General features: G+C 42.8%; 2 protein-coding genes across 5 annotated transcripts; one reads left to right on the forward strand and one right to left on the reverse strand.

The window, feature by feature from the left end:
- The first annotated feature begins 2,407 nt into the window (after nt 1–2,407).
- On the forward strand, nt 2,408–11,714 carry ENPP4 (ectonucleotide pyrophosphatase/phosphodiesterase 4). 2 transcript variants are annotated; one of them, XM_051615184.1, is made up of 4 exons: nt 2,408–2,455; nt 4,415–5,279; nt 6,209–6,379; nt 8,913–11,714. In XM_051615184.1, the coding sequence occupies exons 2-4, from the start codon at nt 4,457–4,459 to the stop codon at nt 9,275–9,277; spliced, it is 1,359 nt and encodes a 452-aa protein (XP_051471144.1). In that variant the 5' UTR covers nt 2,408–2,455; nt 4,415–4,456; the 3' UTR covers nt 9,278–11,714. The 2 variants fall into 2 exon arrangements, with proteins under 2 accessions (XP_051471144.1, XP_051471143.1); XM_051615183.1 differs by having other exon boundaries at nt 2,419–2,527.
- Nucleotides 11,715–13,453: 1,739 nt separating this feature from the next.
- On the reverse strand, nt 13,454–26,436 carry ENPP5 (ectonucleotide pyrophosphatase/phosphodiesterase family member 5). 3 transcript variants are annotated; one of them, XM_051615193.1, is made up of 4 exons: nt 26,412–26,436; nt 22,727–23,596; nt 18,799–18,975; nt 13,454–17,117 (listed from the first exon to the last, which is right to left on the reverse strand). In XM_051615193.1, the coding sequence occupies exons 2-4, from the start codon at nt 23,589–23,591 to the stop codon at nt 16,747–16,749; spliced, it is 1,413 nt and encodes a 470-aa protein (XP_051471153.1). In that variant the 5' UTR covers nt 23,592–23,596; nt 26,412–26,436; the 3' UTR covers nt 13,454–16,746. The 3 variants fall into 3 exon arrangements, with proteins under 3 accessions (XP_051471153.1, XP_051471154.1, XP_051471152.1); XM_051615194.1 differs by lacking the exon at nt 26,412–26,436 and adding an exon at nt 26,364–26,385; XM_051615192.1 differs by lacking the exon at nt 26,412–26,436 and adding an exon at nt 26,360–26,383.
- Nucleotides 26,437–26,876: the final 440 nt, after the last annotated feature.

Consider the following 26,876-nt stretch of genomic DNA (forward strand, 5'->3'; position numbering starts at 1 on the left):
TTGGTAGTTCCCAGTTTTACTTCTCTGGATGTAAGCAGACATAACTCACCCATTTCTTGCAGGCATACACTGTAAACGAAACCAAGAAGTGTCTTAAAATTCATGATTCATTTTGGCTAGCCCAGTTGAAAGTCCAGAGTCAGAATGGTGTGATATGGCATGGAATGCTGCCTTCATGATGTGTCAAACTGGAGACATTAGGCTGAGCTCATGAATAGGTGAATGCTGTGAATAGGTTTCAAAGCACATGGGTAAGTGTAAACAAAAGATTACTCACACCTTTCAGGACTGAATAGCTAAGTAAGTAGGTTGCCAAAATAGGCTAACAAAAGAGCCTTCCTGCCTAAAATTTGTCTGTGTCTCTGAATAAAGTTTGTAACAAGACCTCAACTGTAATTTGACAAAATTGGCTAAAAGATTGCACCTGTTACGTATTTTCTTGACATCTAATTCACTCTGTGTAATAAATATTTTGAAGGGAATACAACAAAGTAATTAATACCAGACCCTTTTTCCTCCACATGATCAACTGTCATGTGTGCATTTACAAAGCTGAATTAGTGTAACAAAAAAAAAACCAAACCCTACAACCCAAAATAACTTTAAGTTGAATTTGACATATAACATAAATAGCTGCAAGAAGTCTCACCTAGTTCATCTGGAATTATTGTTTTTTTCCTGTTCTACAGTCCTGTGCTTTGCCACACCTGCTACATTCCATCAATCGAAGTGGATCCTATTGCACCACATCATTAGAGCCACTCCACAGTTGACACGCACAGGTAGCACAACCTACCAAACTCATAAATATGTGAACGCCACTAGGAAGAAACAAGCTCAAATCTACAAGGCATTCAGAATAAACATGCTAGCAGGACACACAGAATTAAATTAATATCCACTACTTAAGTCAGTCATGAAGCTACAGACACGTAATTTTCTCAGCTTTTATTACGAAATTTGAAGTGGAATGACAATTTCTGCTCCATGCTCTTAAAGGACACTTATTTTCTCTGTTTACACAGAGCTTATTTCATTGTTATTCAGCACCAGTAATGGAACAGGTTTTGCAGAATTACGAGTCCCTTCTCATAATAAAAAGGAAAACCAAGGGCATGTAAACTGTTTGCCTTCATTTCTGAAGCCAACCTACACCAGGACCCAACACAGACCTCAACCCACCACACGCTTCCTTCCTACAAGCAGCACCGGCACTCAGAGTACTTCCAACAGCAACACACGGTTTTCGGCACGTGTTCCAAGCGTTAGGGTCGACCAGCCTTGTCACAACAGAGCACAAAAAGGTCAGACAAGAGGAAAAGAGTGAGGAGAGTCAACTCCCGGGAGCTGGGCGGCCCAAAGGGAGAGTGGCAGAGGGCGGATTTGCTAGCCACGCTGACAGCCGCCCTGGCCTCCCCGAGGCCACCGCCTGGGGCTGCTGCGGCGCCTGTCCAGAAGGAAAAATGACAGGCACCCTGGGAAAACACACAGGACAGCTCCCAGCAGCACAGCCTCCTCCTGCAGCCGAGGGGCAGCCCGGCAGACCCAGCGCACAGCCTGTACCCCAAGCCAGCTCTGAGCCCTCACCCAGCGGGGCTCACCACCCCACCTGGGGGGGTCGGCTGACCCGCAGCCCAGCGCGGGGCTGCCAACAAGCCTCTTCACAGCCTCTGCTCCCCTGCGACCTGCCCCACCTCCCCGCTGGACAGCCGCTCCCCACCGCTCCCCTCTCAGCCCCACTCCCCCCAGCTCCGCTCCTCTCGGCCCTCCCTTCAGTCCCCCTCAGCTCCCCTCACCTCGGCCCCTCTCAGCGCAGCTCCCGTTCAGAACCTTCAGCTCCCCACAGCCCTCCCTCCGCAACTCTGGGCCCCTCGCAACTCCCCACGGCTCCCCCTCAGCCTCCCCAGCAGCCCCCCTTCACCTGCAGTGCACCTCCCCTCAGCCCTGCAGCCCCCACCCCCCTGGCTTCCCCTCAGCCCCGACCCCCACGGCTTCTCCACAGCCCCCACCCCCATGGCTCCCCTCAGCCCTGCAGCCCCGACCCCCACGGCTTCCCCGCAGCCCTGACCCCCCTAGCTTCCCCTCAGCCCCGACCCCCACGGCTTCCCCTCAGCCCTGCAGCCCCGACCCCCACGGCTTCCCCTCAGCCCCCACCCCCACGGCTCCCCTCAGCCCTGCAGCCACCACCCCCGCGGCTTCTCTCCCGCCCTGTCCCCACATCTCAGCGCCACGCCTCCCTCTCGGCTGCAGCCAATCAGCGCTCTGCCCAGCGGGCGCCCAGCCAATCAGATGCAGCGGAGGCAGGCCCGCCCCCCCCCCCCGCGCCCGAGCCCCGCCGCCCAGGGCAGTTAGCGCCGCGCGCGCGGCGGCTGCGCAGGCGCCCTGGGCGCCTCCCCCGGTCCCCCCCCCCCCAGCCCGGCCCGTCGCCTCCCGCCGCGCCGGAGCGGCCCGCACGGTGGGGTCCGGCCCGGGCGGAACCGCGGCGGGGTTGGGTGGGGGAGCTGTCCCGTGTGGGGGAGAGGCTGTGGTGAGCTGAGCTGGGCTGGGCAGAGCAGAGCAGAGCCGCGGGATCTCCGCCCCCGGGCTCTCCGCCCCCGGGCTGGGGCTTCGCGCCACCGCCTGCTCTGCCCTCCTCGGGTTTTCGGGGAGGGGAGAAGTGCGGGTGGGCTGCGTGGGGCTGGCGGAGCCCCCCCCCCCGGGGCAGGTGGGTTGCGTGTGCTGAGCCGGGAGCCGGCGGTGCCGAGCCCCGCGGCCCTGCGAGCCCCGCGGCCCTGCGCGGCGGGAGGGACGCGCGGCCTCTTTGCCGTCGGCTTTCCCGGCGAGGACAGGCGGGTTTTCGTACCGGGCTGCGCGGCTACGGGACTGGGAGAGCTGTTGGGGAAGGTGGGGAGGCTCACGGGCAGGCGGCTGCGGAGCTAAAGGGCGGTTTACAGTTGGCTGAGATGCGGGGCGTGAAAGCGCAAGTTCTCAGAGCCGGCGGGGTGGTCTCACGTCGTCCTGCGCTGTGGAAAAACCCTGGTTCTGCTTTTTGAAGTGTCTGGCAACGTGAAAGGGGGGATTTCCTCTTTGTCTTCCTCTTTAAAGTTACAAGCCTGTGTTACAAGCCCTCTGTACTAGGAGAGACCTTCGTGCTGGTTTTGACCATCTTTCTAAAGAAAACTTACCTGTTGCTTGAAGGAGGGATAATTCACCATACTTTGAATTCTTCTCACTGCTAAAGCTTTAGTTAACATTAAAGCTACTTACACTTTTGAGATAATATGCTCATAGCTTTAAAGAGTTTTGGGGTAAGGGCTGATAGGCCAGAAGACACTGCTACAGTTAGGAAGTTCCTCCTAGAATCACCCGGTTTGTGCAAGAGAGATAAAGGAGAGATTGGCTGGAGTGGAGGTCTTGAGAAGTAAATGTGCTGTCTAACAATATTGCACATGTTTTAGTGAAACCTGGATCCTCATTTCCCCTTTATGACTGCTTATAGAGTAATTCTGGCCCTTCCTGAAAGAAGTACTCCTGTCACACACCATCCGTTGGGGTCAGGAGGGAGCTTGCAAATTATAACTTGCATTTATAATAGCAGTTAATTCCTTGGTGAGAAATGCTTGCCTCATAGTTAAGGTTACTAGTTGTTTTTAACTTGTTTTTAGGGAGGGAACCAATACATAAAGAACAGGTTTAGATACTGTTACGGTAGGTGTGCAACAGCTTACAAGGAAAACAGAAGTAGAAGTTACTCATGGGAGTTTCATGTGTAGAGAAAACAATGAGGAAATACGACTGTTGAAAGGCTCAAAAAGTCTTCCAGCAGCTCGAGAGGGTGGAAACTGTAGAAAAAGGAAAGGTAGGATGAGAAAGAAAAAAATGTAATTATCAGTAGGAAACAAAATTCTGGTCTAAACAATGGGGAGAACTTTGTAGAGTAGGGATGATGGTTGGACTTGATGATCCCAAGGGTCTTTTCTGACCTGAAAGGTTCTATGATTCTGTGTGTAAGCAAGAGTCAGAGCTGCACAGGGCTCCTAATTAATGGAACTTGAATTGTTCAAGTGCGTGTGCTTGAACATGAGGAAAAATACTGATTGGATTGCCTTGGATACTGTCTTGGATTGTAGAATTGTAATAAGACACACAGAATGATGGAATAATTGCTTAAAAGAGAGAAAACAATTCTTCCTTTTGTTTAGTCTAAAATGAAAAAAAATCTCATTGCTCATTTGCCTTGATATATGAAGGACTATGACAGTATGTAAGAAACTAGGATCCTAAAGTCAGTAGAGGAATATCCTGTTGACTTCAGTGCTTGTTTAAACCGGTTATTTTGCACTTAACCTCTGTAGGGAGGATCTGCATACCTAATAGCTAGTTAAACCTGTACCTCATTTTGTTCTACATGCCTTGTCTTTTTTTAATTTTTCAGGTGCATTTGATTACCTGCTGGAAACACTCTGAAGTATCAGCAATGAACTTGATGTTAACATTATTCTTCTCTGGAATAGTTGCCTGTTGTGGTCGCTCCACTGGTGATTCGGTATCCAGGTTACTTCTTGTGTCCTTTGATGGCTTCAGGGCTGATTACTTGGAAACCTATAAACTTCCTCATCTCCAGGAGTTCATTAAGGATGGTGTGCTTGTAAAAGAAGTGACAAACTCTTTTATCACCAAGACTTTCCCAAACCATTACACGATAGTGACGGGTTTATATGAAGAAAGCCATGGCATTGTGGCCAACGACATGTATGACCCAGATGCTCAGAAGAAGTTCTCACAGTTCAATGATTCAGATGCCTTCTGGTGGGACGAAGCAGTCCCAATTTGGGTAACAAACCAACAGCAGGGAAATGGGGCAAGTGCTGCTGCCATGTGGCCTGGTAGTGATGTAAAAATTAACGACACGACCCCTCAGTTCTTTATGAAGTATAACTTCTCAGTTACGTTTGAGGAGAGAGTGGAGAAAATTGTTGCATGGCTGAACAGCTCTAACCCAGTAGTCAATTTTGCTACATTATACTGGGAAGAACCAGATGCAAGTGGGCACAAATATGGACCGGATTACTCTGAGAACATGCGCAAAGTATTAGAAGAAGTGGATAATCACATTGGTTTCCTTACTGATAAATTGAAGGCCTTTGGTTTGTGGGACACTATTAATATCATCATAACAAGTGATCATGGAATGGCATCATGTTCTGCAAACAAGCTGATTATCCTGGATGACTGCATCGGTCGCAATAACTATACTCTGATAGACAAGACTCCAGTTGCTGCAGTGCTGCCAAAGCAGAGTATGTGTTGAGTTTTTTTAAGTCATATGTTGAGAAGTAAATCTTTTTTATCTTGTTAGTAAGAAGTACACACTGTGGTAGACTGCTTGTATCTTTTGCAAAACCAGTGTAGTTTGTATTGCATCCATCTTTGATGTCATTTAATGAATAAGCTAAAGAACATCTGTTGATTTAGGAGTTACTTAGGTTTGGTAATCAATGGGACAAGGAGAGTTTCTGGTCAAATTGCTGTGGGTGGTAAAGATGATCCTAGTACAGCTTATTCAGAAAGCAGATGGGCACTTCGTGTGCCTGCTTCCTTGTTGCTCACTTAGTCTACACAGTTGTCATTCACAGTGAGCATGAAATAAACCCTTGTGTTTATTCAGAATAAAAATGTCACTGGCTAAGCTTCCAAGTAAAAATGTAAACCCAACTTTGATCGCTTTACCACTTATGTTTCTCTGAGTTCATACTATGAATTCATTTTGTGTATCCCTGAGCAGTTACTAATATCTTAAATAATTTAATTCTGGCCTTGGTTTCCACACCTGAGCCAGACTGAAGCAATTCCAGTGAAAAAAGTTATTTATACAGTTGCAAAATGTAATACTTACTGCTTTGGATCAAATATTGGCTAGTTGGGTGTGTGTGATGGCTTTCTCTGGGCTCCTCTGCTTGAATGTTGCCCTCCTTCCCTGTAAAACCACAGGGAAAACTGAATTGTAGGTCCAAAACCACAACTGTGAGGTGCCTGATTTAAAATTTGAGGTAATTGTGACATCCACCTTGATACATGTAGCATTTCATTAGGGACATGAAAAAAATCTTTTTTTAATCTGCCTTTTAAAAAATAATTGAAAAAAATGGATCTCAGGTTTAATGACAGTTAATTGCAGTAAATGAGACATAATTTCAAGGTGTTTCATAAGCATTTTTTTTCTTGGCAGACAAAAGCGATGTCTACAACTTACTGAAAAAATGCAGCAGTCACATGAAAGTGTATCTGAAAGAAGAAATTCCAGACAGATTTCATTATCGTCACAATAAGAGGATTCAGCCCATAATTCTGGTTGCAGATGAAGGTTGGACAATTGTACAGAATGAGTCTTTTTCAAAATGTAAGTGTTTTCCTCATAGTACTCTTGGTGGCTTATCTTGGTCAACAGTCTTGCTTTTATTCCAGCCACCTCTGGGATGGTCCGAGTTTAGTGAGTAGAGTCCTAGTCCTGTGCATCTTTAGGGACATCTCAGCATTTTCTAGAACATTCTCAGCCTGGGCCTGGAGTGTTTTAACAGCTGAGGAAGAGATGGTGGATGTTATGTTGGTTAAAACACTTAGTCATGTTCAACTTAATAGTCTGAGGTATACTTTTAAGAGTTCTCCTAAGGAAGTTAGCAGTCTGTCTCAAGCTTCCACCAGAGTGGGGTTTAACTATTTTTTTGTATATAAAAATATTTATATAGGGGAGCATAAATTGAAGTATGGAAGACACAGCATTTCGTGTTACAGGAAACAAACATAAATGGGAGGAAATACTAAAAATAATAGAAGCACAACAAAATTGGTCAAAGAAGCCAGCATGCTTCCTGTTAGGGGCATCAAACAGCATATTTTAAAGGCAGAAAACACAACATGTTACTTCACATGCTTCACTGCTAAGCTGTGCACTTTCTTCCTGCTAGATGCCATGAATGTCAAATGACATGTATGGATATATTTCCAAGTGGTTTACATACCAGTTCTTTTTGGCAGACAAAAGCGGTGTGTATTACTTACTGAAAAAATGGGAAAGCCACATGAAAGTATATCTCAAATAAGTTGTTCCAGATAGATTACATTATTGTCATAAGAAGAGAATTCGACTTATAATTCTGGTTGTGGATGAAAGCTGCATATAAATATTATATATATATGTGTGTGTGTGTTTAGAAAGTGGTTGGACAAATTCTTGGAAGAAAAATCCAATAATAGAAATTAAATACAAAAGTACAAACTTTCAGGAGGTTTTGGAGCAGCCAGCAACTCCAGGCTGGATGGTATGTCAGGGCTGACTCTGTTGGATCCTTCCCAGAAGGCAAATTTTGACTGCTGTCAGAGACAAGATGCTGGGGGGTGTAAACTCTCAATTTCACCCTGTTTGACTGTTCTTACTGTCTGCCTTTGCACCTTTTAAATTCAAATTTTCTCATTATTGGTACAGAAGTATTGCTCATAATGTAAGGTATCTTTGTATTTTAATTTCCCCACAGACTTGTTAGAATCTTCAAATTGACAACACTTAGCACAGGTGGTCTTTTTCCTGTGTATTACTGGATTCAGTTTCTTGTACCTGAAAACAGTTAATACTGTACGTTAAGAAGTAACAGCATTGTGTCAGTTTTAAGTGAATTGCTTTTCAAAATAATTTTGCTTTTCAAAATAATGGCTTCTCAGAAGAAGGCAGGGGAGGTTTTAGCCTAAAAGGCTATATAAGTGATTATGGTACTTGTTTTCATGAACAAAGTGGCAGCATAATGATTAGCCTGTGTACCAATACCTGCAGCATTCCCAGCATTGTCAACACACACCAGCCCTTCTCCTTCTGAGGTGACAGGAAACTTCCCTGGAGAGGGGACTTGGAACAGCTCAGTTCAAACCAAGCAAGTAGTAGAAGGAAAAAAAAGTCATCCAGAAATCCAGGACTGTATTGAAACAAATAAGCAAGATGTGGTGCATTAGTATCTTCGTGGTAACAAACATAATGGTGGAAAACCATTACAAAGGAATATTGGAGGTACTGGAGTGGTGAGGGTGACCTGATCCATAGGAATCATGACATTTGGCATCAGAAGGTTCAAGGAAGCAGCCAAGGAAACAGTTGTGGGGAAGACTCAAACTGTTGCTAAGAGATGAACCAAAAAACTTCAATGCAGTCACTCATACTGTGCTGTATATGCTATGAGAAATTGCTGACATTGTGGACAGATTTCTCAGGCATGTTATTAGGAAATCTGGTTTTCAGCAGTTAACGTTCCACCAAAATTGGAGCGAGTATTTTTTAAAACCTACCAAATAGCCAAGTAGTTGTGACCTTGTAGTTACAAGTGTTTTGTTCTATGCCTATAAAAAGCATCATGATCCTTTGCCTGTGTTTCAGTTTTAACTATTTGGGTATCCCTTCACCTGAAGTACCTAATCTGCTCAGCGTGATTTGAGGGTACTTAATATGCCCCACTTGAACACTATTGAGGCGAAAGTGGCTTTTAAGAAATAATTGAAGTGTCTGCTTTTGCAAGGGAGGGTTTGTCTTTCCAAACTCAGAAGTGCAGATTTACATTCCAGCTACTGACCTGTGGAGCAGCAACATCAGTTTCAGTTTTGTCATGAGTGGGAAGGGAAAAACTGAAATGTTGATGATCAAAAGGCAGTAAGATAATGGGTGGGGGTAGGGGGGAAACATGGCTGAAGACTAGTATGGGGAAAGACTTGTGCGGATTGGGGAAGAAGGAAGGAACTCTGGGTTCCTTCAGTGTTTGATCCAACAGCTGCTTTTATGTTCTACCTCAGTCTTTGGTTAAAATGTATGCCCTTTGGGGGCAGCGGAGAGGTAAGGAGAGGAATGTGTGATGTGGAAAGGGTGATGTTAACTCTTTAATGTTGCTTTTCTGCAGTAGGTGACCACGGCTACGACAACGCTCTCCCGAGCATGCATCCGTTCCTGGCCGCTCGCGGGCCGGCTTTTCACCGGGGTTACAAGCAGGGCACGATGAACAACGTGGATATTTACCCCATGATGTGCCACATCCTGGGGCTGACGCCGCGGCCGCACAACGGCACTTTCAGTAACACCAAGTGCCTGCTCACTGACCAGTGGTGTGTCAATCTTCCTGAAGCTGTCGGGATAGTTATTGGGGCTTTAACCATACTGACTTCTTTCACCTGCATTCTCATCATCTCAAAGAAGAAAACAGCTGCCCCGCGGCCCTTTTCCCGACTTCAATTACAGTCTGATGATGATGATCCTTTAATTGGATAGCATGTGTGGAGCCCCACCTCATTTGCTAAATAGGGATTTCAGGAAGAGTTTGGACTTGCACTGGGTGACATTCTTTGATGCACTTTAATGGTATCTGTATAAAATACTGTACAACCAGATCTTGCTAACTTTTTTGTGTTGCTACTTGACTAGTAGTCCTGTTTTTCAGAACAAAACGGTGAACAGGTGGCTTTCTGCTGGAAGAGATGCTTAACAAAACAAGGATGCTTAGTTTTTCATTCAAGCTTTTCAACACTTTCAAAATGAAATTCCAGAGTATGAACTAGCTGGGATAGACAAGTGAATTTTCACACTTGTAAATGATAATTGTACTTTTGTCTTAAATTAATGTTGACTTCTTTTAGTGAGCTTGTGCCTGTATTGGAAAGATCTTTTCATATGAGAGTTAGAAGTTAGTTCTGTTTGGACAGTATGTTCTGAATTATTTTAAATTTGGAGATGGAGGGTGTAGAGAAAATAAATACTTCTGTTTCCACCCTAAGCCAACAGTATGACAAGAAACTGCTGAGAAAGAAAATAGAAGTCAGTGAGGAGAGATTTGTTGCATATCACTTCTGTTTTGCACCATTAAGTGTGCAGTTCAGCAGTTGCAACACCAGGCACGTGGCTCTGACATTTCTAGATGGCTTGTGGGTTACTTAGTTCCACAGTTCCTGCACTTGCTTATCTCAAGGAAGTAGATTTAATCTGAGAATCCTTGGATTGCTCAGTTTAATGGGCTGTAAAACTACTGCTTCTAAACCCTGTGAAAAGTTCTTAAGGTGTAAACTCTGCTGAAGATGTTTTTGTAATGAAGGTGGTTCTGCCCTGTGTGCCAACTGATAGTTATCTTTTGAAAGCTGTCATGTGCTAAAAAGCAACAACTGAATGTTTGAACGTGCAGCCATCAAGCAAGGATTCCAGACTCTTTATTTTAAACCCTGGAAATTTAAAGGAAAAAATTAATTTATTTTTTGAGGTAAGATCTGTTATCTGTAGTGTCTAGATGTAAAGTTCTGGTGAAGACCAGTGCTAGTAGTTAATTGAAACTCTTGATTCCTTGTTAATGGTCAAGTCTAGTAACTTGCCTTTAAAAAAAAAATAAAAAAAAAAAATTAAAAGCCTGAGTAGCACTTATCTTTCAGTGAGGAAAGAATGCAAGGTTAAATTGTTAACGCTAACCCAAAAAGAGAACTACTGTTACCAAATCCTGTTCCTGCTAGTTTAATAGTTTTAAGAACTGGTACTCTTAAGTGAGAGAGCTGAGCTACAACATTTCTTGTTCATGAGGTCAAATCTAATACTATTTCATACTGGCTACAAACTACCTTTTGACCCAGCTGGGAGGAAGTATGGGCTTTGGAGGGAAGGGTTGCTTTTAACTGCCCACTGAAAAAAACAGATTTTAGTTTGCAAAATGACACGTGGAAGTTTTACTAAATCGTATCTTTTTCTCCGAGGATTCTATTGTACTGATTAAAAACACAATACAAAAACTAAAGTGTTCTGTTTTTTTCCCTGTTCTTAAACTGCTAGTTACTACTTACCACCTAATGTTTTACTCTGGATTAAGGTGAATTTAAGAGGCTCAGGCCCGTTAAAAAATATGCGCTGTTACTGACAGTCTGCTGCATTTTAGACTGTTGATATAGTAAGAGTGAGAGCTGGACTGAACTCTCATCCTGCTGAAAGATTTGAAATAATTTGTTACATACAATAGGAGGTCAAGTTAATGAGTAACTATGAAATTAATGTTTTGCAGGGTAGAACCCAGCTTAGACATGCTGTAAAAGGGAGGATGCTTAAATTCCTACATTGGAAAGAGTAGTTAGGTTCTTTTAATGTTGGTACTACAGGCTGCCATCCTCAGTACATGGCAGACTTGCTGCAAGGTGCTTTGCACGTTCTATTTATGGAAAGGCTTGACTCAGCTGAGTTATCTTTATCTTTCTAGCAGACTTGGTAATACCAAGCTGTTCTGTCCTCTACCTGTGAGAGGTTTTTTTCTAAATGCTAAAACTGATTGGCACAGGATTCTGTTCTTCCCTTCTTCCTCCTTCCCCCAGACAGTGTGTGATTGATGGGCTTTCACTGTCATCAGCCAGGTCTCAAGGTTACCACCAAGATCTTAATTATCAGAAATGTAAATGTCAACTGAATTGCAATGGCAGCACTCTAACCTGAAATAGGAATATTGGTACAGGTGGGGAAATCTAGGTCTAAATGCATTTCTCCTTCTAGCTCTAGGTACAGGACATTGAGCTCCTATGAAACCAGAAAGTGAACAGCAGGATCTAGCAGAAATCCCTACTACTCTCTCCTCCTCCTCCCTTTAGCCTTGAGACTAAACAGTGTTACTGTGGGAAGAGTTTAAAGAGAAAGTTTAAATATTTATCAAGGAATACAATAAACGACATTGCAGCTGCATTGCTAATAATCTTCAGTTCCAAAGATGTGGTATGGTCTGGTTAAGAGTGCTGAGTATTCTGGCACAAGTCTTCACTGCTGGCAGGGTGGGTTTCAAAGTAGCTCTTGTCCATCTGGATTTCATACAGATCATGTGAAAAGAGAATCTAGAAGAACACCTCTTCCTCCTTAGAAACAAAGTTGATACATTTACAGGTGATAATTTTTAAAAGTATGAGTGCCTTAAACACAATATTTCAACTATCTTAATTACAGCTTGTATGAATTGTTGCTTGTGCAAGTCAGCGGCTGATTCCCTTTTGAACTACTAATTCAGAACAAGAACAGAAGTTGTGGCTTCTCCCCTCCTCAAAGCTGTGATAAAAGGAGATAATACCCTACAAATAGTTTGTGGCAACATTTAATGACTTTCTAAATATATGCAACGCTGCTACATTCATATTAAGGGGAAGTTCTTAATGCCTAAACTAGCACTGAAGTTTAGAAGGAAATGGGGGAAGTTTGTAACACTACTTCCCAAGACGACATTGATGTTTGTGATGCTGACTGCCTCCATAAAGGAACCCTCAGTACTGGTTAGAGGAATCTTAAAGCATCCACCCCTTTGGGTGGCTTTCTGTCCCTTAGCATTTCAACCAACTATGGGTCCAAACCACTTCTTTCAGGGGGAAGTTTAACTTGCCATAAATGCCTATGAAAATAAACCACCACCATCATCTGTGTCCAAGGATCAGACCACAGGGAGAGATGGTTGGTACCACCTTTTATTGCAGAAAACAGGAAAAAAACAACAAACAGTAATAGAGAATTGTCAAGTCACTGTGATTCAGATTAGGACTCCATTAAGGAAAGGCTGTCCATTTGCCATGCTGTAGGCAATACTGTTCACTTACCATATTCACTGTCATTGCAACAGCAAGCACAGGGAACTGCACACTGGCACTGGGCTAGTCTTTAATGCTCTTACCCAGTATTTTTGGTCTGCCAGTTGTAATTTTACACTCAGTCACATTGGACTTAACAGTGTTAGGTTTACAGTTGGACTCTGATCTTAAAGGTCTTTTCCAACCTAAGTGATTCTACAATTCTGTGTGCTTGGAACAATTTTTGTAGTCTAACCTGTTGTAAATGCTCGTGTTACCTTTCCTGTGGTACAAATATGCCACTTCTGGGCAGGTATGTACAGCAGCACTGGGACAGTCAAGGCAGCATCTGTGGCTGTTACTGAAGGAGGGAATAGTTGGAAGCAAACCTGTTGTGTCTGCATTTTCAAAACAACAGGTCTCAACTGCTCCTTTGTCATTCTTCCCACACAGCTCAAGATTGTGTTGTTCCACACTTCAGAAAAGTCATCCTACACAACCCTTCATCTTATGATAGGCATTTTTGTGTTGTGGGTTTTTTTTTTTTTTGGGGGGGGGGTTTATTTGTTTTTTAGAGACTGCAATTATAGTGAACAGCATTCCAGCAGCTCTGATAAAAGAACCTATACAACCACTGTTGTTGTAACCACTGTTAGCCCCTATACAGCAGCACAGTGAGAATCAAGAGGTCTTTTGTAGAATAACTTTGACCTACAATTAAGTTCTATCACAGTTTCAGTTATTTTTAATAAATATGGAGACAATATGGAGAGTATAATAAATACTTGAGATTCATCTAAGTTAAGGCCATTCTGCCCCAGCTGTCCCTGCACAATTCAGGTGTTTTCCAGAAGTGTTTTAAATGAAGTAAGCACTCAATGCTTGATAGCACTTACAGCAAAGATATATTTTGACTTCACCATTTCCAAACAGGAACAAACAAAACCTTTAACATCTCAAAATATGCTTCACAGGTCAATAATTAAAGACAAAATCATGCAAGCTTCTCAGTTTCCAAGCTGAAGCTGCAAGTAGGATACAGTGTACTCAAATCCACTTTCCAATAAACTTGTTCATACAACATAAAATGTATCATATATCCAGAAACCAAACCCCACGTCCTCCCCAAACAAAAGGTAGTCTGAAAAAACCTCACATGACATCAGAGAAAAGGTTGATGTTTTTCTCCAGTGGCATCAGATGTGCTTTCTATTTCATTAAGCATACACCCAACAATTTAAAACAGTGTTTTATCACTGGCCAGGCAAATATCCTAACAAGGAAACCAGCCAAGAGGTCCCTGCAAATCCACGGTAGCAACACAGGAAACACATTTAAACCTAAACTGAAATACTGGAATGTTGAGAAAGTCCATTCAGTTCTCTACAATGTTTATTTTACCCTCCTCAAAGAAGGGGCCTTACAGTGTAATACAGAACAATGACATCAAGAAGTCATCAATTTATTGTAATATTACTGTTCTCAAACCTCCTATTCTTCCCTCATTGCATGTTTTGGCAGGTAAGTCTAAGTCCTGGGATGACTGAACAATGCTGACCAACTCTGTCCTCTCCTTAAAATCAAAGGTTACTCTGGCTGATGATAGAACTACACCTGTCACAATTTAAAAAGTGGTAGTTTAATGAACACCTCTGAGATTACAATTCAGTTGTTTTTATATCTGCCATAAGCACTGCTATGAAATTACTGCTATAAGAATAATTTCTATTAAAGCAGCATGTTCCAAAGTAAGAAACTGTGGAACTGACCTAGCTACAGGTGAGGACTGTAGTATGTTCAGTTTTCACTGCTATTCCCTTAACCAAGCCTGTAGATCCTTCTTCAGACACACACTGAATTTGTGCTACAATTAGTTTTTCAGCTGGAAATAAGAAAAGGTGGACTCAATGCAGTAATTTGCTGTCTGCAATCCACGTTTTGCAAGGTAGCTAGGAAAGTGACTCAGAGGTCGAGGTTTTCTCCTCAGTCTTCCCCAGCCTCTCTACAAACTACTGTGAAGACCATCACTGCTTTTATCTTTCAGTTTCTAAAGCCCCGGCAGCATTCAGCTTTAGCTGGCATCAGCAAATTAAACTGAAGACATACCAAATGGTCAGCTCCACCAAGAATCAGCTTCACAGGGGCAGGCATGCCTAATCCAGATGTTTTGCTTCAGTGTTTTCTTAAGAAAACGATATAGGACAACAAAGCAGCACACAGAACAGAAACAGCAAAATTGCAGAGATAAATCAGATTAAGTTACATGAGACTTCATACAAATCCCCCAAATTAAGGGGTTGTCCTGCTAGTTTCCTGCCATCCTAAAGCCATTATCACAGCTAGACTTTCAGCAGTACTTAATTGCCTTCCCTCTCAAGTGTTCACTACACCCAGCTATGGTCTCTGGAAGCTGCACATCTGTTTGCAAGACAGCTTAATGCTAAGCAAGTGTCCCTGCCATCATGGAGGAATCCAACAGATCACTTCTGACCCAGTGATGACCAGGCAGTTCACAGAATGGCACTGCAGTCATGACTGAGGCAGCAAGAAATAAGCTCACTTCTCAACTCGCCTAGATGTTATTTAGTTGGGAATTAAGTTCAGCAAAATGAGTTTTTAACTTCAGTGTGTCAGCTCCTTGCAGCTCCCTGCTAGGTCTGCTAGCAACCCTCTCCATGGCAGCACTGGACTGTTAGTCACATCATTAGTTTGACAGAGCACATCCAGGGCCAAGGTGTTCCCATCTTTCCCCTCTGCTGGGTGCTGTGCACAAAGCAATCAGCTGCACTCACAGAAATACCAGACTATTTGTGTGAATTCTGGAAGAGTTTCTTTCTCCTTCAGGCAGTGTAATCAGAAGCAAAGTGCAGAGAAATACTAACTCGCACAGGGAGGGAAAAAAAATTCAGCTTCTGAACAAGTCATGACAACTAGACAACTTTCCTCACCTCATACCATATTTTTCATACAAACCTTAGTCAGCATCTTCTCACCTACCATTAAGTGAGCTGATCAAACAACCCACAGCGACAACAGCAATATTTCTTGCCCCACACAAAAGAATCAGAGCAATAAAGTTTTGTTGACTCAGAATTAGTAATTTTCCCTGACAGCGACTTTCCTCTGGCAAAACAAACTCCAGTCTAATGCCTTGTTTCATATTAAAGTGTATTTTCTCAGCTTTAAGAGTATTTATGGCTTGAAATTCATACAGCTGTTCTTTAAACTGTGTGTCTCATCCTACTCATCAAATTCTAAGATCCACCCAGACATACCAGATCAAACACAAACAGCAAGCCAAGCTCAAGCCTGAGAAGAGTCTCCAGTAACAGATCTGGTGTTGTGCTTGTATTGCAGTGTTAAACTGCCAGCTGAGTGGAATTCCTAGAAAATTCAGTCCAGTGTACAGGAAACAACCAAAAAGTATAGACCTACATTTACCTAAAATCACACGTAAAACCATAAAGACCTATATTTACCTAAAAAAAAAAAAAAAAGAAATATATTTATTTAATGCTAAAGGCATTATAATGCTAAAGGCATTTATTTAATTGCTAAAGGTAATACCACCTAGATTCATATTTTGGGACTACAATTTACACAGTGTTTAAAGAAATATGTTTAACTCTAAACTTAGACACTTAGTACTGTATGACCTAGCTTAATAATAATAATGTTGGTTTCAGCAGGATTTAATCCATCAAGCTACCTGTATGTAATGGTGGTCCATGCAAAAGCTTCCTTGGGCAGGGAAGAAAAAAATGAAGTCTAGTAACATACAGTGACTTCTTAGAGACATAAAAAACCCTCTCTCTCAAAAAACAATCCAAAAAACCCCTGGGAAATGAAATCACATGTAATTAGTCTGTGATGTGCACCTCTGTTGATGATCTTTCCCTAAAAGCAGCTCAGAGTGAGGTACCCAAGGTTTATTGTCATCACATGTCTACACATACAACTTTCCAGGTTTACCTAGAATTTTCAACCCCTGCAAGATGACATGGTTGTAGGGTGAAACAGAAACATCCTCCTTCTCTGCATACCTGGTACATATGTACTTCAGTGTACCAATGGATCAGCATCCAGTTTCTTTTCCTCCATATATCTATGCTGATCCACCTTTATTCATACTTTTGTAGTTTAGTTTAAGCATCAATCAGGAAGTAGTACCAAGTGTTACTAGTCTTGCAACAGTGGCTGGGCAGCTTCAGTATGTTGCATTTGCATGGCGTTTCCTTGGGTGTGCAAAAAATGCTTAAAAAAAACTACAATAAAAACCATCACAAGGAAGCTGCCCAGAAAGACTCCTACAGCAGTAGCATAGGTGTCTGCTCCAAAGGCTGCAGGAACTTCTTCAGCAAGTATATCTCTCACAGCATTGAAGGAACCATTGTTTGGCAGTGGATTAATACCAAGTAGATGGCACAATAAGGGGTACAAGTCTGTAGCATTCATGGCTTCTTTGGTGGCATTCTTTCTGAAAGCAGGCCCGACTGCCACAAAAATGGGATGCATTTCTGGTAAGATGTTGTCATATCCATGATTACCAACTAGAAAGAAAAGATAAAGGTCAATATTCTGAAGTTGCAAAACAAGCATTGAACCTTTTCCTAGAATTAGCATAATGAAGAAAAGGAACAGTCATCATTTATTCTTGCAGAGGTTTAGGAGAAACATTTTGATCAAGAGCAAAATTGTCTCCTAGCAAATACCAAGCCTCAGAACTACAAAGAGAAGATGCCTTAAAAAAAAAATGTAGAGCACTTCTGACAAGTGTGGCACTAAGTTTGGATCCAGCTGCATCTAATCTCCTCTCTGGGAAGGAGTTTAGAAAGCAAGGGGGTCCACTCTGAACCTTGCAACTCAATGGGTGGGTCTCCCTGACAGTTTTGTCTGACCCCTGTCCTCCATGCAGTAAATAATCAAGTGCCCTTTGCCATCAAATCTTGTGGAACCACTGTCACATCTACTATCAAGCTTTGTTAAATCACTGGTTTATATCAGTAAACATATTCCTACTTCTGTCATATGAATGAAGTGTATCACTCCATCTGTGACAGCACTATTTAAAAAAATAAAAATAAATAATTTAAAAAGGTAACATTCCTGCTCACATGGCAGGAACAGCACTGTCAATGGCATACTAGGTTACACAGAGATTCCCTTAATTTTCCTCAAGGAAAACTCCAATTTGCAACTGGACCAGATCTCTTAGGATAAATCAATCAATCAATCCATTTAGAGACAGTTTGACTCCTAGTAGCAGACAGACCATAAGCTCTGAGTGGCTGGACAGCTTGTCCAGCTTTATGCACTATCTGCTCTTGGACAAGGAAAAGGTTTATAGATCCCATGAGGGGGTCTCCACTGCCTCCCCCTTACAGGGGCACTAAAAACTCTGAACAAGTGAATAAACCTGCAGGCACAAACAGCTGCTCTCATCAACTATCAACAGCTGAAGAACTTGTGGGAGTCTTGCAGAGTCTTGCAGTCTCTTAGTGTTCATAACCAGCAGCAAAGTTGAAAAGGTTTTCAATATAAAAACTTAAAAATTTACCATATGACATCTATATTTTTGCCTCCCAACTGATCAAAAGTTACAGTTTACTGTCTCCATCCTACCTAAAATAAATCTCAGAACCCCAAGGTAACTTAAAAAGTGGGGGTTTTACCACCAAAGCACCTAGAATGCATCTTATCCTATAAGGCCAACAAAAATCACAGGTGTGCATTAACACAATATTCAATGACTCCAGCAGTAGAACAAGGGTACCATATGTGGTCATCCACAGAAGATGAGGACTTTCAGAAAGCATTCCTGTCTTTCCAAATTCAACCCTTCTCCAGCAAATAGTACATGATAAAATAACGCTATTTATCCTCTACTCAACAAATGTAGTTACAACTCTTTTTTTATTATTTTCATTTTCTCAGGAAGTGCTTGTCAGTTTGCTAGATCTTGCAAGACTTCAGCTATGTGGCCACTAGATAAGATAAGATCATGTGAATGATCTTATCTCAGTAAGCTTAATTTTTAGAAATGCTAAGTCCAGTTCCCCTTCTCCTAACAGTATGGTGCCATCCCATCAGGAAATCCAGAGTTTACCCTTCCAGTCTTTGGAAAAAAAACACAACAAAAAACTAACATTGGTTGAAAGCAGGAGAGAAAAAGCCATGTAAAGTTTCTGAACAGGAAGATATGGCAAAACACTGTAAAGACAGAATACTCACGTTGAAAACCATCAGACTTATTACATACAATTTCCCATCCTATATCAGCCACTGCTAAGATTGGCTGAATTTTGCTGTTGTGTTTGTAATGAAATCTATCTGGAATCTGCTCCTTTTTATATACAGTCATGTTGGGATGAGCATTGGTCAGGGCTTCATATACTTCATCCAGTTTGCCTTCAAACAAGTGAAAAAAAAGAAAATCAGAAAAAATGTAAACATACTGATATATTTACTAAATTCATCAGTAGTTTAAATACAGCTGAATGAAGAGGATAAAAGGCACTTCCTCAAAAGTTAATTATAGCTGGAAGAGACAACAGTGGATTACACTGTGTGGAGAAATTACTGTGAGAAATCCAGAGCTCGTTCACAGCTCACACCTGGCATCAGGCTTCACAGTCTATTCCCAAGAGATAAACACCTTGCTAATTTTAGCATAATCCCTCATTTCACGGTTCCCAGAATGTAAGCTTCTCACACATATGAGTTCAGTTAAGTCTCACAGAAAAGAAATCAGCTCCATGTAAAGCTTGAAAGCAAGAAGATACCTCCTAAACCTGTTTATGAAGTAGTGCACACAAATTCTCTTTTCTCCTCAGTTGGCTATGATGACAAGTGACACTTTGTATTTATTTTGAAGCAGTTTGTTAGTTGTTTTCATTTAAAAGCCCAAAGTGAGCAGCCACTTAGGTTTTAGGCATCTCTGAAAACTTATTTCTGAGTGAACCCAACCATTTATTTCTCCTTCTACAAGATCCTCCAATAAACAGCTACATATTTAACTTCATTTGATTCCCAGTTTTGATCTTCTACCATTTGGATAACAAGTTTAGCCAATTTAGAAAGAGTACCTAGTTTGTTGTTATGCCTGATGTAAGATCCTAGTGCTGGCAATTCACTGCCTAGGGATAAGCAAAACTAGATTGCAGTAATCTCTCAATGGAAGCCCTCGGGTCACAGTCCAGATGCCACCAACAGGTTAGGAGCTGTACAAAGATTGCAAAGGACTAAGCAGGGAGGGACATGATACAACAAACATACTAAGGGACAGGTTGGACTGGCAGATTAAGATGGCAGTTTGGGTCTAGAACAGTTAGCAACTCTGTGTATCCAGGAAGGGCTAACAGCTCTGCCAACTCCTTTATATGTTTTGTGTCTGCTCCTTCCCCTACTCTTCTACTGCATAGCAAGCATAAAACCTCAAGAGTTGTACTAAGGCTATCAAATAAGTTGGCGTTTTCCACCTCAAATTCTTTGTTTGCTTATTTCCAGTTTGCAAGCTTTCCAGTAAAGGACCCTGAACAGCCAGAAAGCAGCTGGACAAGCTGGGACATCAGAGCACAGAAAGGAGAACTAGGACAGACAGACAAAACCATAAAAGATTCTTCAATCCTCCCCATCTTCCTCTGAAGCAGCACAGATTCCTACTGAGGCCCAGGCAGTGTATGCAACAGACTTCTTTTGTACACCAAATATCTCAGCTCCATCACTTACTGAAGTACTTTGTGCTACACACAGGCACTATTCAGTCAGACAGCTGAGTTTACAGCTGGTCTCTGCAATTTCAGTGCTAGTTTCTGCTAGTTTCTTTGTGGCCGGCACTGCCATTTTTAGCAAACAGGTGGGATTTAAGCACATCCTGTCATACTGATTTAACATTTCTCACTAGTTGTGTCTTCACAGTGAGCTGTACATCCTGCAGGTGTTCCTGTGAGTGAGCTCTCCTCTGTTCTGAGAAACAATTGCCTTGATGACATGAAGTCATTACTTTTACTCGAGACACCTCCTGCAGTAAACCAAGGAAAAAAACCTGGTCTACCATTTACAGTGTGCATGGAGTTCTGAATATATCTCAGGAACAAAAAAAAGTTTGGGAGGAGGTGCCCAATGTCTTTAAAGAAACCATCTTAATTTGCCCTCTCCATTCCTAGGATCCAGTAGAGAAATTCCAGAAATTCCAGAAAAGTGGAAACAGATTAACACATAACTTTTCTTATCTCAAAAAAAAAAAAAAAATCACTAAAATTAAGGAAAAAAAAAAAGGTCAAGATGAGACAGCAAAAGTCCAGATATGACAGAGATAGCTACAACAACAAGAAAAGGAACTCTGATCTAGTATTTCCAAAAATTAATTTTGTTATGCCAGTTCTCTACCCAGGATAACAGGGAGAAGCAGCCCCAAACACAGCAAACTATCATTTTACACTAAAATAATTATTTGAATTAAATATATTTCTATAATTTCTATACTAAAAGAGTGGTCAGGCATTGGAACAGCCTGCCTAGGGAGGTGGTTAAGTCTCATCTCTCAAGGGATTCAAAAGCCATGTACATTTGGTACTTCAGGACATGCTCTAGTGACCAAGGTTGTGGGATTTTTGTTTGGGATTTGGGGTTTTTTGGTAGCTTTTTTTCTGTGTGTTGATGACTGGACTCAGTGATCTTAGAGGTCCTTTCCAATCCTGATGATTCTGTGATATCAAGTGCAAGAAAAAGGCCAGCATCACCAGCTGTGTCACAGGTCCCATCTTCATGAACATACAATTTGTTGAACCCCGACTAATACTGTAATGTGGTTTTAATCCATCTCTCAGGGAAAAAATATGCAGCCAGACACCGAAAGTGGCAGAAATAATTGCATCTATAAGCATTCCTTTTTTTTCTCATTGTCTCACCAAGTTTTACCATTCCCCTGGTTTAAGCAAGACAAACAGAATAACTGTTGAAGAATCAGTCTTAGGTACTTAAGTATATTTCTTTTCAGCATTTAGCAGACAGAAGAGTCAGGTTCCACACCGTGAATTTCTCATTTACTGCATTAGGGATGTTTCAGCACTGAAGTTTACTTTTACACCTCCTTTATTTGGTAATGAGAACATCTTGGTCAACTATGCTTCTCTCCATTGGGATGGAGCTCCCAAACTCACCTCTTCTGTCACCACTGAGAGACACAGCACCCAGCTATGAGCACATGGGTGTGCTCAGGCAGCAAATTATCTCAGTTTGGAAAGACTAACATTTTAATTTAGAGTATTCTTCAAACTCAAAATGACAAGAGATTTTTGTTTACATATGTAAAGGTTGTTTAAGTCTGCAAAATAGCCTCCATGCTGGGGCATTAAATATGGAGTGCTATCCGCTACTGATGCAAATGTTACAGAAATCTTAAGAAAAACCTTTTCAGAAGGCCATCTTAAAACTCAGCTTCCAAATTAGCACCCCTACCTACAGAAAAAATGCTGTTTTCCAGGCTAACACATTCAAACCACATACTTACAGCTTTTGATCATCAAAATATAAAGCAGCACTTAATGATACTCAATATACACCTGATCCTTAAGTGACCCTTCAGTGACTGCAACCAGACTTCAGATTTTAATTCCAGCCATGTTCTTGGCCTTCATTATCACAATAAAAATGACATCAACACAACTGGCTGGGAGAAAAAAAAAACTAAAGTGAACCACAATAGCTGGCAGCTAATCAAATAGCCAACAGAGACTTTCTTTTTATCAAATGTCCCCATCTGGTTTCAGTTTACTGTTTGAGTTTGAAACCTAATTCTTCCACTTTGGCTTTAGCATCTAGATGAAAAGCCAGATATGTAGCATTCAGTTGTTACCTATCTAGAACACCATTCTTCCTTGATACCACTGTTAGATTATCTTTCTCCTCATAAGGACTAATGATACTTGGCAATGCTGGTCAACAACAGACAAATCTGCTCACTTTTCATTTCAGAAAATTAATCCAGGATTTTGACAGAGCTAGGAAAAAGGAAAAAGGAGTGGTCCTGCAAGTACTCCTTGTTCAAGGCTGATGTCCTACTGGCATCACTGCTGCAACCAACATTTCAGTTAAGGAATTAAGTCTATTAAGTTTTGATACTAAAGTATTCAGAGAATTTTATTGCTATAGCTCCTACCTTCTTTTGGCAAAATTGCTACCACAGGAGAATGGTCAATGACTTTATAGAGATCTCTGCTCACATACTGATCAAGCTCAATGAGCCTTTCCGAGGAGGACTGTGACATTCCGTGATCACTTGTGATTATGACATTTATCACATCCCACAGCTTGGCCTTCTTCAGTTCAGACAGAAGATATCCCAGCTTTTTGTCAATATCACTAATTACCTCTCCCATACGTAGGTTTTCTGGGCCCAGAATATGGCCCATCTCATCAGGCTGTTCCCAGTAGAGGAGACCAAAGTTTATAGGTTCTTCTGATGTAAACCAGTCAATAAGCCTAGCAACTCTATCTTCAAAGGAAACAGATTCATTGTATGGCATATAATACGTAGGGAAGACTCCATGTATTTTCACATCTGTCCCAGGCCACATAGCTGCTCCAGTTTTATGTCCTTCCCTCTGGTTTGTTATCCATATTGGGCTGGCTTCTTCCCAGAACTTGGAGTTATGGATATCCATGTTGTTCAGAGAGAAAGTTTCATTCAGAACAGGATCATACATCTCATTAGCAACTACACCGTGGCTTTCTGCATAGAGACCAGTCACCATCGTATAATGATTAGGGTACGTCTTTGTTATAAACACATTCGTGACCTGTTTGACATGGACACCATTCTCCATGGCATAATGAAAATTGGGAGTTGGGGCTTTATAGATGTAATCCCATCGAAATCCATCAAATGATACCAGCAACACTCTGGGCCGGGTTGGCTGGATAAGCAATGCAGCTGGGAGAAACAGCAAAAAAATGGCCAGGACTTTCCAGTAGCAGTTCATGGCTCTTCTGGAAGGTGTTTGTCCCCTCTTCAGAGGCAACATGGCATCTGCTGAGCAGAGACAGAAGATTTGTTTGCATTAACCTGTTTGTCAAAGCCATAATTTAATTTTAAATGAGTAGCTAAAATATTTCTTATACTTTTATGCAGCTTGCTTACTAACACTGAGCACTCCAAACATAGGAACGAGACCTTTTACCTATCAATTATATTGATATTCTAATTTCAGAGATAGGAAATGAGACACTACCCTTGGCTGGATAGAACACAGTTTGCAGACCTCTTTCTTACTTCTCCCTGTCCCAAATACACAGGAACTCCTGCTCTTGAAATTTGTCAACTTTTCAAGTATTTTTGGCAAGAAGCTGTCCTGTGAGAAACCTTCTGCCTGATACAAGTTAAGATGTAAACAGGGGCAGTTCTCACCTCAAGAACAGCAAGGTCCATCTCCACCAGAAATGTATGTACCTCACTGAAATACCTGGAGCATTACACCTCTTCTGCAGGAAGTCCACACTAGAACTGGAGGACTCTGTTCCTGCACAGCTGCCATCACGGAGAGGGGACCAGCTAGAAACCATCACAGCTTCTCAGCCCCAGCACTCAGGAAGGGATTCCTAAATATGCCAAGTACAATCTCTAGTGGAGGAACCAGCAAATAAGCTTTGCATTTCAGATACAGAAGTATATCCATTAAAAGGTTTTGCTGCTTTAAAGGTGTGTCAGATCAAGAGTCAGACAAAGAGCAGGAACATCAGGTTCCCAACATTTTATCCCATCTCTGACCTAATCCTAACTTCCTTATATAACCAAGCTCTTACTGATCAACTAAATCTGACACTGACTACAAAAGGCACACCTTTACAAACAAGAAGGAATACAAGTTAACATGCAGTTTAAGCTGTTCTAACTAATCACTTATGCTTCTGAATGGATTGGAAAGAGGCGGTTGACAGGTTCAGTAGCACAGCTGGGAGCCACTGGAAATCTTGCATCTTCCAAGCAAGACTCATCTGTCCTTTCCAGTCAAATACCACTGCTACCTGAGTGCAAACAGCATGAAGTATGCAAGACACAAGGAACACCACGCAAGTCCCATCCATCAGCTGCATGAGATGGTGACCACTGCACACTGTAGCCTAAAGCATTTGCTTCCTAGATAAACATTCAGCAATAATTCTGATCATATGATTAAAAGATATTCACTGTACCTGGCTGTGGCTGGCACTCCTTATCTAACAGCATGACATAATATGAGACATAATTTCACATTGTATTTGGTTGTACTGCCCTGGCCCAGTTTCCCTCTGCCTTTCCCACTTTTTTGTTAAGAACTCAGTTATTTAACTCAAAGTAAGATCCCAGTAAAACACTCACACAGCATTTCCCTATCTGTAATTGATACAAATTTTCATGCTAATATTCCCAGCTTCTTGCTCAACAGCATAATTTAACTACAAAACCAGACACTGTTCAGTCCAATCCTGCATGTGGACTGTACTGATATTCCACACAGTTCCCCTCAGGTTCCCATTTTTCAGCAATCCTCTGGAACAACTCACTTCTGAAACTCAGCTGGAAAACAGTGATTGTGATTAATTCATATTAATATCCTGAGGACATAAACAACCTAGTTAATATAAAAATTAATAGTGTAACAAGCACCTGAATACCATTGCAATAATGGAATAGGATTTGTCATTTTGGTAGAAAACAAGATATCTTCCAGGGGAAATTTTCCTACTTTGATTTCCCAGCTAAATCTCTCATATATATAACTTACACTGGAAAACAGCATAGGCACAGCTGACCTGCAGGTAGTCAAATGTTACACTGAACTTGCACGTCTCCCAAAATTAAAATCTAGGCCTAGAGTCCTGCTAAGAATGAACTGACACTTCAGAGGCGGAATTCCCCTTTCAGCACACATCACAGACCCAAAGGCCATGGAATCACCCAGCTGATGTGGGATTTCTTTCAGCTGAATCTGGAGGAAGAAAGGGATAACACGCCGTTGTGTCCACCTGAATCCCACCTGCCAAATTAAGTCTGGTCTGTGGCTGAGCCCTAAATCGTCCCTTCTAGGAAGCCAGAAGGATGAATTTAAGTCGCCTCAGGCAAAACCAGGCCCTTCACTTCTGAAATACACAGAGTTAATGGTGTTAATGCCACCTAATCCTTTAACTGCGTATTTTTTTTTAATAAATGACACGGGTTTTTTCAAGCTTTTCACTGGTCTTCACCGGATACAACCTGAGCACGTTTGCCCAGGGAAGCTGTGGCGGCCGCCTCCCTGGAAGCGTCCAAGGCCAGGTTGGACGGGGCTTGGAGCAACCTGGTCTGGGAGGGGATGGGACTAGGTGATCTTTCAGGTGCCTTCCAAGCCAAACGGCTTGACGACACTGTGATCTGCTGACCCAGGCCACTCCAGAAACCCAGGAGCACTGAGGCTCTGGGGTCCTGAAGGGGCTCTCGGGGGACGAAGGCATCAGACGGCGCAGGGCTGTCCGGCTGGGAGGTACCCGGGGACCCGCTCAGCCCCACGACAGCAGCAGGGCCAGCATTCGCAGGAGGCTGGAAAAGACCTTCCAGACCATCCCGTCCAACTCTTAACCCAACAACCGCAGCCACTAGACTGTATCCCGAGGCGCCCTACCCGGCAGCCCGCAAACCGCGGCCGGACCCTTCCGGGCGTCCTCACCCGGACGGGCCAGCCCAGCCCCCGCCAAGCACATCCCGGACCGGCGAAACCCACCCTCCCAGACGTCACCGACACCCTCGGCACCCCCGGCAGCCCCGCTCAGGCCTCACCAACCCGCCTGGGGAACCGCTTCCCCCCGCAGCAGCCACCGCCCGCCCTCACCTGCCGCCCGCCCCGCAGCGCGGGCGGAGCCGCCGCGGCCCGAGGCGGAGCGGGAGGCGGGATGGAGCAAAACGAGCTTCCTGGAAGGCCTGGCTGCCTTTTTTTTTTTTTTTTTTTTTTTCCCCTCTTGTCTTTCTCGATTTTCCGTTTTCTCATTTATTTGCGTGTTGGTTTTTTTTGTTGGTTTGTTTTTTTCCGCCCCCCCCCCCCCCGTGTTGTGATATTGAAGGCTATGTCCCGGATTGAAGAGGAGAACGGGTTTATTCCTCCTCATTCCCCGTGAAACTGAACTGCTGGAGGGGGACCGAGGCCTGAGCCGGGTTCCCAGCCTTGCCGGCTGCAGACCTGTCCCGTACCGAGGTCCAGAGCCTCCTGGGCGTACACAGACCTCGCCCGCTTTGTGGCCGTGTAGCCCAGCATCCTACTTTCCCCCGGTGCTCCTTAGTAACCACTTCACAGGTGGTA

This window comes from Apus apus, chromosome 3 (assembly GCF_020740795.1).
Source record: "Apus apus isolate bApuApu2 chromosome 3, bApuApu2.pri.cur, whole genome shotgun sequence".
Taxonomy (NCBI): Eukaryota; Metazoa; Chordata; class Aves; order Apodiformes; family Apodidae; genus Apus; species Apus apus.